Source organism: Myotis brandtii, unplaced genomic scaffold, assembly GCF_000412655.1.
Source record: "Myotis brandtii unplaced genomic scaffold, ASM41265v1 scaffold1774, whole genome shotgun sequence".
In the NCBI taxonomy this organism is placed as follows: domain Eukaryota; kingdom Metazoa; phylum Chordata; class Mammalia; order Chiroptera; family Vespertilionidae; genus Myotis; species Myotis brandtii.
This window is the reverse complement of record NW_005356575.1, coordinates 716,131-727,271: the sequence shown is the minus strand read 5'-3', so window position 1 is coordinate 727,271 and position 11,141 is coordinate 716,131. Positions and strand designations below refer to the sequence as shown.

At 54.1% G+C, this 11,141-nt stretch overlaps 1 protein-coding gene across 1 annotated transcript in view; it reads left to right on the top strand.

The window, feature by feature from the left end:
* The window catches only part of CEACAM19 (carcinoembryonic antigen-related cell adhesion molecule 19), a 19,812-nt gene extending 19,082 nt beyond the window's left edge, over positions 1-730 (top strand). The window contains exon 6 of the mRNA XM_014537380.1: positions 677-730. Coding sequence (XP_014392866.1) covers positions 677-730 — 54 coding nt within the window. The remainder of the gene's footprint in view (positions 1-676) is intronic.
* Positions 731-11,141: the final 10,411 nt, after the last annotated feature.

Here is an 11,141-nt window from a genome sequence, read left to right as displayed (position 1 = left end):
GCCCCCGCTCTCCCCTGGGGGTCTGCAGCCCCCGGGGTGCCCGTGACAGCCTTCGGGGAGCCCCTGGGCAGGTCCTTCCCCTCCTGAGGCTGCAGTTCCCTCCTTGGTCACAGGGTCCAAGGCTGTGAGTGTCACAGGAGGAAACCAGCCCAGAGAGGGAAGGGCCTCGCCCAGGGTCACACAGCAGGTCAAGGCCCATCCCTGGGCCTGGGTCTCAGCTCCTTCAGGCCCCTCCTGTCTGCCCCTGGGTCTCTGTCCCCCTCTCTGTGCCTCTGAGTCTGTCTACAGACCCCTGTGTGTGTCTCCCTACTCCCTACCCCCTTATCTTTCTCTCCCTAACTCTTTCTCTGTACCTCCTCACATCTCTTGTTTCTATTCTTTCTCTCTCTCTCTCTCTCTCTCCCCCTCCCTCCTTTCATCTTTCTCTCCCTAACTCTTTCTCTGTACTCCTCACATCTCTTGTTTCTCTGTGTCTGTCTCTCCCGTTCCTTCATCTCTGTCGCCCTGTCTGCCCCCTTTTCTGCCTCTTCCCGTTCCTCCGTCTCTAAGTCTCTCTCCATCTCGGCCTGCCATTCTCTGTTTGGGTGTGTTTTCCGCTGTGTCTCCCAGTCCCTAGCTGGTTCTTCTGTCTCCCCCGACTCTCTCCCCAACAACACCCCTCTCTCTCTTTCCCCAGGACCTGCTGAACCCCGACCCTGCCCCTTACTGCCAGCTGGTGCCAACCCCCTGAAGGGGTCCCAGCCAGGCCTGCGGGGGAGGGGAGGCCTCAGACCGCCCCAGGGACCTGGCAGGACCAGGCCGGCAGGGCTGTGGGGCTGACGGGTGAACTCGCTGAAGACACAGCAAGACCCCAGCAGGTGTCCAGCGGGGACAGGAGACCGGGCAGGGCCCATCCTGTCACTCACCCTCTGCGTGTGCCACCCGCCCTTCATCTGGTCCTCCCAGCAACCTGACCTAAGCCATGAGCCTGGGAAAAGCAGTCTCTTCCCTCCCCTCTCCTCCTCCACTGGGATATTTGGGGGTGAGGAGGGCGGTCTGGGACCTGCCTCCAGCCAGACCTCACAGGCGCCCACTTGGGGGGACTCATGACTATCAGCCCACAACATCCTCCCCTCCCTGGTTGCCTTCCCAGACCCTTCCCCTGGGGACAAGGCAACCCCCCACCATACATGCAGGGAGGGCTGGCCTCACAGATCTGTGGCCCAGAGGACAGTCCTGGTCAGTTACTCTGGCTGCCTCACCCCTGCCCTCTCAGGCAGAGCCCACCCTCTCTAAACCCATCTCTCAGAACCTGTGGCCCTCTTCTGCCTGTTGTCCCCACCTGGATCTGACCAAATCCCTCAGGGCAGGACTCCTTTCTCTACCCCACCCCACCCCACCCCCACTCCCAAGTGGGAGCCCCCTTTCTGGCCCTTAATTCACTCATTCATTCATGCAGCAATAAACAGGCTGTGTGGCCCTGCACAGTTCTAGATCCTGCAGCTTTGGCAGCGAACAAAGTGGAGGAAATGCTCTCCTGGAGGGATACTCTGACGGGAGAGAGTCGGGAAACTAAAAAACTAACGTAGCCCTGACGCGTTTGGCTCAGTGGATAGAACCTTGGCCTGCAGACTGAAGGGTCCCAGGTTCGATTCCAGTCAAGGGCACATACCCAGGTTGCGGGCTCAATCCCCAGTAGGGTGTGCAGCAGGCAGCCAATCAATGATTCTATCTCATCATTGATGTTTTTCACTCTCTCTCTCTCCCTCTCCCTTCCTCTCTGAAATCAATAAAAATATATTTTTAAGAAAAGAAACTAGAATAGGTCATTGGGAGTGTGTCAGTTGTGGATGTGCAGAGTTGTAATCTGCTATGGTCTGAAGCCGTCCCCTGGGTGCACTGGCTCCTGGTGCAAAGTCAGCCACGGCCTGGGGCCACCCAGCAGGAGCTACAGAAAGATCTGCAGATGGCTGCTATTTGTATTGGGCTTGGAGGTGCCCAGGCGAGGCCCAGTTGTGAAGCAAGACAGGCTGGGGCTAGTTTGGGGTCTTGGGCCTCTTATTGATAGGTTTGGGGCACGCTGATATCGGCTACTGCTTGTTTGAGAGATTTTAGAAAAGTTTGGAGCCTGAGCTGGGACAGGCCATTCATATGGAAAAGCTGCTCAAACAGCTTGGGTGGGGCTGCAAATTGGATGGGGTGAGGGCTCAGGGAGGCACCAGAAGACAGGCTGGGGCTAGTTTGGGGTCTTGGGCCTCTTATTGATAGGTTTGGGGCACGCTGATATCGGCTACTGCTTGTTTGAGAGATTTTAGAAAAGTTTGGAGCCTGAGCTGGGACAGGCCATTCATATGGAAAAGCTGCTCAAACAGCTTGGGTGGGGCTGCAAATTGGATGGGGTGAGGGCTCAGGGAGTCACCAGGGTGGAGCAAACAGTGTGGTCCATGCTGATGGAAACTCAGATATGCTCTGCCACAGGGGAGGTCCCAGCACAGAAACAATGACCTCCTGTCAGCACCCCATCTGGGAGCAAACCACCCCCAAGTTCCTGCCCTGATGCCAGACCATCCAGTTCCTCTCTGTGTGTCTCTGGATCCCTGAAAGCCTCCACCCAGCACTGGAGCTCAGAGGAAGCTGGACCGTGTAAGAACTGCTGGGTCTCCAGCAGCCTCCGTGTCACTCAGCCACAGTCCCTGCTGGTTTTTTCAGCCCAAAGTTACAGGGACGTCTTCCCAGCTCTGGAACCCTGAGGTGTGGGGCTGGGAGCCCTCGCTTCTCAGAGGAGGCCTCTGCAGCCAAGATATCCCTCCCGATTCAAGACTGTCCTTTCCGAACGTGCAGAACAAAGACCGGTGTGTACACATACACTACAATGTAAAAACATGTATGAGAATGATAAAACACCAAAATCTGGCTTGTTTCACCTCTGGAGAGCTAGGAGGGAAATGGGGTGGAGGTGTACACAGGGGAGTCTGGTGTCTGTAATGTGTCCATTAAAGTATATCAAATGTGAAGGGGAAAAAAGTTAAATGAGGTTATAGGGTGGGGCCCTAATCCAACAGGACTGGTTTCACACAACGAGGAGGCAGCTGTCGGAAAGCCAAGAGGAGTGGCCTAAGGAGAAACCACACCTGCTGACACCTTGATTGTGCACTTCCAGCCTCTAGAGCTGTGAGAAAATAAAAATGTGTGGTTTGAACCACCCGGTCTGCGGTGTTTTGTATGGCAGCCATAGTTGACTAATACAGGCTCCTCCTACCACAGCCCCAGGAAATGGCGTTACCAAAAGGTGTTTTTTTTTTTCCCTTCATTACTATAAAACCAGAATTAAATATAAAAATAATGATAACAATAGCTCCAGTGAGAAAGCCTGGCCTCTGTGCCTTTACACGTCTGAATGTTTTGAATTCTCAGATTGGCCTTGGGAGGCTGGGACGATTCAGCTGCCAACACAGTCCCATTTTGCAGATGGAGAAACAACCCCCACAATCTCCATGGCTAAAACATCAAAGACTTATTTCTTGCTCATGCTATGTGCTCATGTCAGGTAGGTGGGTGTGACCAGGATCAGGAGAGCTCTGGTTCACATCTATTCATTCAGGAGCCAGCGGACAGAGCCCAACACGGCACAGGGAAAGGGAGGGACCATGGCAAACCACACACTGGCTTCCAACCCGGAAGTTACACTCCCACTTGCATCTCATTGGCCAAAGCAGGTCACAGGATCCACTCTTGTGTCAAGAGGGCTGGGCAGGTGCAATCTACCAGGTGCCCAGAATGAGAACTGAAATGCATATTGCTGGGTGGGAGCTCCTCTGCTAGGGGCTGGACCTCCGAGGACGCCGGGAACTGGAAGAAGACTCGAGTAGCCGAGGTGTATGGGACATGCTTTATTGCACACACAGCAGCCGCTGCAAGCACAGCAGCCACACGCAGGCTGGTCAGCAGTGCATTTTACACGAACTCAGACAAAAGAGGCTTCTTGCCAAGTAGCGACATCAGTGTTACATACGATAAAGTTGCGCCTGTGCAGTGCGTGCAAACTGCCTTGTCATTGCCTTTGCACGTGTGTATGGCACACGGGCCTTTAACATCCGGCGTACTCTGGTCAGGGTCCCCACGTGTATAAACAGCTCAATCGACACACCACTGAGATCCACACCAGAGCCCACACTCTCAACCACTATGCTTTCCTGAGAGAAATGTCCAGGCAGGCCTGCCCTCCTCCGTGTATTCATCCAATGGCTCATTCATTCACTTGGCAGGTGCTGGGCCCGGGTGTTGGGGGAAGGAGTACAGAGAGCCAAGAGATATTTAGAATGAAGCGTTGATAGAATTTGGTCCTGGGTTAGCTTTGGGGGGTTGGGGGGGGGTCTCAACCATTCGTCCGTTCATCCATTCCGCATCTATTGACCACCTGCTCCGTGCAGCTGTTCTAGGCTCTGAGCAGACAGCTGCCAACACACAGAGATCCCTGCCCTTGGAGAGCTGACAACAAAGTGTCGCATGTGCTGTCCCCGGGGAGCCGGTGTTATGAGGGAAAATAGGAAGCAGGTGCCGGGAAAGCTGAGGTACTAGAGTCAGGGAACCCCCAGATATCTGGTTTGTTCAACAGGATGACAGGGGACAGTGATGGGGTTCACACTGCAAAAGGGCCAGGTTTGCAAGAAATTAAGACATACATCCACAAAAGAAAGCTTGTACACAAATGTTCACAGCAGCATCCTATATAATAAAAGGCTAATATGCAAATAGACCAAACGGTGGAACAATCAGAACAACCGAACAACTGAACAACCAGTTGCTATGACATGTGCTGACCACCAGGGGGCATGTGCGGAACATGGCGGGTGTTGGCTGCAGCGGGATTGTGGAGCAGGTGAGCAGGGGCGCCAGACCAAGGCAGGGCACCGGTTGCTGTCATCGGGGCGAGGCTCTGGTGGTTACTGAAAATTCTTTGCTCCCATGCGCCACGGTCCCACCAGGCACTCGCACCTGCTGCTGGTGCCGGTCCTGATCACTCAGCGCCATCAGCAGGTGCAAACAGGGCCAGCACCATCAGTGTATGGGAGTGGCAGCGGCAGGAGTGGGGCTGCTGGCAGACAGGGGATGGGCCCCGTGCAGTGGGAGGGGCTGGGTGGGGACTCGGAGGATGGGCCAAGACCCGCTCCTGTGCCTACCGCAGCCTCGCGGCCACAGTTCCTTTCAAGGTGCACGAATTTGTGCACTGTGCCCCTAGTTACTCACAATAGCCAACAGGTGGAGATATTCCAAATTTCCATCAGGGATGAAAGGATAAACATAATGGGGTCTATCCGGACCATGAAATATTACTCAGCCATAAAAAAGGAATGCTACAACAGGGATGAACCTTGAGGACGTTACGTCAGGTGAAGGAGCAGACACAAAGGCCACGTGTTGTAGGATCGCACTCACATGAATTGTCCAGAACAGGCAAACCTACAGACAGAAAGCAGACGGAAGGTGCCCAGGGGCTGTGAGCGAGGAGAGGGGAGTGTCTGCTAATGGCTACAAGGTTTCTCGTGGGGGTGATGGGAAGGTCCTAAAACTGATTACACTGCCCTGGCCGGTGTGGCTCGGCCGGCTGGGCAGCCTCCTCTGCACCAACAGGGGGTTGCAGGCTTGTCCCCAGTAGGGGGCATGCAGGAGGCAGCTGGTGGATGCTTCTCTCTCCCTCTCCCTTCCTCTCTCTCTAAAATCAACAAAAACACATTTTAAAGCATAATAATAATAAAAATAACATTGATTGTGGTGACAGTTTCACAGCCCTACGAATATGCCAAAAACATTGACCTGCGTACTTAACATGAGTGAATTATATGGAAGGTGAATTACATTGTAATAAAACTGTGCTTGTTTTTTACACATGAAACACTTCACGCCTTTGCCTGTCATCCTTGCGCAGGGGCCAAGCTAGTCTTCTCTGTCTGTTCCGATTGTAGTTTGGGTGCTGCCTCCCGGCGCACCCAATAAAACCGTTTTTTTTTTGCAAAAGAAAGAAGAGGGTGGGGTTTGGGACGCCAGTTGGAGTTCAGTTCGAGGCGTTGGTGGGAGAAGGCAGCTGGAGACCTAGGCCCGAGGTGTGGGCGGGATTCGGGACAGTGAACGTGAGTGTTGGCCTGCAACACGGTCATCTTTTACCCCTGGTTGAGGTTGGGGCTTTATTGGGTCCGTTTTGTTTGTTTGTTTGTTTTTTGGTGTGTTTTTTTGTGTGTGTTTTTTTTTGCTGCCAGACTTGCAGGCAGCATGGGAGCCAGCAGGGGGCAGCAGAGGACCGTGCAGACCCGCAGACAAGAGTGGCTGCGTTAGGCCTGCTCTCCATGCACCTGTCCCCTCCACACACTCCCATGCATCTGCCCCTTTCTCTACCTTTCCAGGTCTGCAGAGAGTTCGCCCAGCTGCACAGACCTGACACAGGCACCTCCCTCCCTCAGTGTCCCGGGGGCAGATACTGGAACCTGCCACCTAGGTCTCCCGAATTCAGTGTCCCGTGGTCTCTACAGCCCAGCCCGGGGCCAGGCTGTTCCTCCCCAGCCTCTCCCCAGCCTCCTACCTGGTCTCCTGCCCCCTGCCAGCCTCCCAGCACAAGACAAAACAAGGCATCTTTCTAAAGCCCAAGCTCAGCACTGCCCTTTCCTGCTCAGAACAGAACCATCCATGGCTCCCCAGTGCCCTAAAAAAGTCCAGACTTTTCACCACAACCTCCAACTCCCCACAAGGTCTGGCTCCTGGGGGCCCCTCAGTCTCATCTCTCAGCACCCCCTGCCCCTCACCCCCACCTTGTGGTCTTGATCCCCAGTAGGGGGCGTGCAGGAGGCAGGTTCACTGAACTGAACTTCCTCCAAGCCCTTGCACATTCTGTTCCCACTGCTTGGAGCATATCCACAGGCACACCACTCCACTCTATCTGCCCTACCCCCATTCATCCTCCAGGTCTCAGCTTAGACGCCTCTTCCTCCAGGAAGCCCTCCTTAAACCCCGAGCTGAGTTCATCCACCTCAGCCCTGCCCGCTCTGGGTCGTTGCTGTCTGAAGACAGGTTTGTCTCCCTGCTGGACTGTGAGCCCTGAGAGGGCAGGGCCTGTCTCAGTCAACAATGGGTCCCAGCACCACCCAGCATGGGGCAGGCACAGGGTAGGGGCTCAAGAAATGTATGTGGACTAAGTGAATGTGTGTAGATTCTCAAAATCTAGATCCTTCTCTTCGGTACCTAGCAGTCTCCATTCATTCACTGACAAGCGTTTATTGAGCAACTACTGTACACCAAGCTCTGTTGAATGAGCTCAACTGGGCACCAGGAACATGAAGAGAAACCAGACCAGCTCCTACTCTCAGAAAGCTTGCAGTCTAGTGGGGAAGGCAATCTGGGACCAATGTAATAATAAATAACATTTATTGCTCTAGCCTGTTTGGCTCAGTGGATAGAGCGTCAGCCTGAGGACCAAAGGGTCCCGGGTTCCATTCTGGTCAAGGGCATGCACCTTGGTTACAGCACGATCCTTGGCCCAGCCCTGGTCAGGGCTCATGCAGGAGGCAGTCAATCTATGTGTTTCTCTCACATTAAAGTTTCTCAATGTCTTTCTCTCTCTCTTCCACTCTCCCTAAAAAATCAATGGGAAAAACATCCTTGGGTGAGGATTAACAAATAATAATAATAAACATTTATTAAGCATGTACTGTATACACCATGCACTGTGCTAAGTGCTGCACATTTATTTACTTACTAGAGGCCCGGTGCACAAATTCATGCACATTGAAAGGAAATTGATTAGAATAAATATTTTAGAGGCAGGGGAGGGAACACGGGAGGGCTCCAGGGTGTGTCCGGCCCACCTTGCCCAGTCCCGATCGGCTGGACCCCAACAACAAGCTAACCTACCACTCAGAGCATCTGCCCCCTGGTGGTCAGTGCACGTCATAGCGACTGGTTGAGCGAACGGTCTGACACTTAGCATATTAGGCTTTTATATAGAGAGATCCTTGTGACAGTTTTGTGAGGGAAGAACTACATTATCCCTGTTTTACTGATGAGGAAACTGAGGCAGGGTGTAAGTGGACAAACTGGGAATGGAACCAACGTCTTTCTAACACCCAAGCTTTACCCTCCTCTTTTTCCAGCCTGAAAGGAGAAGATGTAGCCCACGCCCACGCCCACAGCCCACGCTGGGGTCTGTGTGCCCTGCCTTCCACAAGAGGGCGCGGAGGAGAGCGCAAGGCTTAGCCTGGGGCGCTAACCCGAGGGTGGAATTTCAGGCCTGGGGCGAAGTGCTTGGCCCAATGAGGAAGAGACCAGTGTCCTAGGCTGGACCTCTGAGCGTAGGAGCCCTCGCTCTGCCCACCCACGCTCTGCCCACCCACGCTCTGCCCACCAGAGGTCACTGCCTGCCACCACCACCCCTTCCTCCGAGCCCAGGGCGCCCCTAGATTCTCAGGGCTGTGGCTGCTTATTTTGCAAACGAGGAAGTGGCTGTATGGGGAAGGAAGCGGGCTGGGCCGTGACCAAGAGTGATTATGATTCATGGGGAAAACCCTTCCTCGGAATCCAACCCCTTTGTGAGCAAAGGGCATTGCCCTCTGAAACAGTGGCTCCTCAGCTGGCGCAGGGGGAGCGGCCGTCGAGGGGGGTGCAGGCTCTCTTTTGTCTCCTGGGCCGGGGCGGGGTGGGGGGTGAGTCTGGAGGGAGGGGTTCCACAGGGGACTTGGAGGCCAGGAGGCCACTGCTGAAGCAAAGATGTCGAAATAGCTAACCATTTTGACCCCCTCCAACCTGCACTGCCCCCCCCTCCCGCAACCCATCTTGCCTCAGACCTTCAGCACCCTATTGTCTGTGTCATGGGTTATGCATATATGGGGGTCAGTGGGGGGAGAGGGGGACATATGTAATATTTTCAACAATAAAGAACGATTAAAAACAAGATAAATCAATGAATAAAAAAACAATCATAACACATTAAAATAATAAGAATAATAATAATAAATCCTGCCCCGAGGAAGCGTTCAGGGTGATAAAAGGGCCCTGGAGCTAGATTTGGGTGCTGGCTGCCCGAGATGAATTTTCTGGGAAGGGACTTATGCCCCCATGAAGCTGATAAAGAGATTATATTGTTTCGGAGACAAAAGTGAATTCGAACACTGGCTGGGCATTTGAAGAGACTAAGGCATGGCTCGTTTTCACTTCCTTTTCACTTTTGAGGTGAAATAGTGACACTGTGCATGTGGTTTTCTAATGAGTCCCTTACATTTTAGGGATGCAGGCTGAAGTACCTATGAATAAAGTTAGATAACGGCTGGAATCTGCTTTCAAATGATATGGGAGGGGCGGGGGAGGGGAGGGGAGACAAGATGCTCTCCCTCTCCAACCACCTCCCGCTGCCCCCCTGCCCCATCACTCAGCTCCAGCCACACAGCCTCCCAGCTGTCCTCACTCACCAGGCACCTCCTGCCTCAGGGCCTTTGCTGTCCCTTCTGCCAACCCCTTTCCCTGCGATGTTCCCTCCTCAGAAAGGCCCGCCCCCGCCATTCCCCGTCCTCTCGCCCTGTGTTATGTTTTATAGCACTTATCTCTCCCTGATGATACGCGGTATCAGTTGTTTGATTATTGCCCGTCTCCCTCCAATAGGACTTAGCCCCACAGGGAAGAGATGTGGCCTGTATCCTTGACGCAACCTGGCAGATAGTCCACGCTCAATAAATATTTGTTAAATGATTGAATAGCCTGGAAAGCCCCAGGTAAAGGAGGTGAGAGGGGAAGGAGGAGGGGGGCGAGGTGGATATCCGAGCAAAGGGAACAGCCCGTGCCAAGGCCTGAGGCTGGCTCCCGCCGCCCACTGTCCCCTCTCGCACGGGGGTCTGCGTGCTCTTCCCAGGGTGAGGAGTTAAGGGGACATGGGTCCCTTCTCCCCAGGAACATGACCAAGCCGGGATCTGGCCAGGTGGCACAGGAAGCCACACCCTGAGGTCCGATCCGTGAGTAAATATTGCAGCAGCCTCAGCCTCGCCCTGGTGAGATACGGGGGGAGGGGGAGGGGGTTTCAGAAACCTGCCAGCCAACCCCTCAGCTCCAAGGTCTCCGCCCGGGGAGGACAGGCCAACAGTCCTGTCCTGCCAGGGGACACAGGCCACTCACCTTATCTACGTAGCAAACATTGACTAAGCCTGGTAGGTGGGGCCTCAGCCAGGGGGCTGAATGAGGTGGGCCCCGTCAGCCTGGGCTCCCTAAGGAATGAATGAGGTGGCTGGTGAGAGGAGAGGGCTGGGAGTGGGGGAAGGGAGCAGACAAAACAGGGTCAGAGAACCTTGTCCCCAGCTGGTCGTGTGGAGGATGAGACTATCCACTCCAGCTTCTCGAGGCAATGACCCTGAACCTCCAGTTTCCTTGTCTGCAAAACAGGCTCCAGCCTCAGGGCCTCACACTTACCAAAGCACTCCTGCCCCAGGGCCTTTGCACTGGCTGTTCCCTCTGCCAGGAAAGCTCTTCCCCCAGAATCACGTGGGTCCCTTCCTGAGTCTGAGGAACACATAAAATGGAGTTGTTTTCACCAAGCTGCTACACGTATTAACGTGATGAGGGTCCGGGCATGAGGAAAGACTCCATTCCTGTTCTCACTAGCCCGGGAACTTAAACTTTCTGGAATGTTCCAGTCCTGCGTGAGTGCCTGGCCCTCCAGGTAGCCCTCTAATTGTGCCCTGAAGGACTCACATATCCAGGCCACCTGACACCCATTATCCGGGCCTTGGCACAACGTGACCAGACCTCCTGGCACCCAGCTCCCCGTCTCCCTGAATCTGACTGATAACCGTCCTGGACGAACCCCGGGGCTAAGAATGCAGGATTGATCATTCTCAAGAATGTACTTTTAGCCGAAACCGGTTTGGCTCAGTGGATAGAGCGTCGGCCTGCGGACTGAAGGGTCCCGGGTTCGATTCCGGTCAAGGGCATGTGCCTTGGTTGCGGGCACATCCCCAGTAGGAGGTGGGCAGGAGGCAGCTGATCGATGTTTCTCTCTCATTGATGTTTCTAACTCTCTATCCCTCTCCCTTCCTCTCTGTAAAAAATCAATAAAATATATTAAAAAAAAAAAAAGAATGTACTTTTAGCCCAGCCACTGTGGCTCAGTGGTTGAGCATGGAGCGAACCAGGAG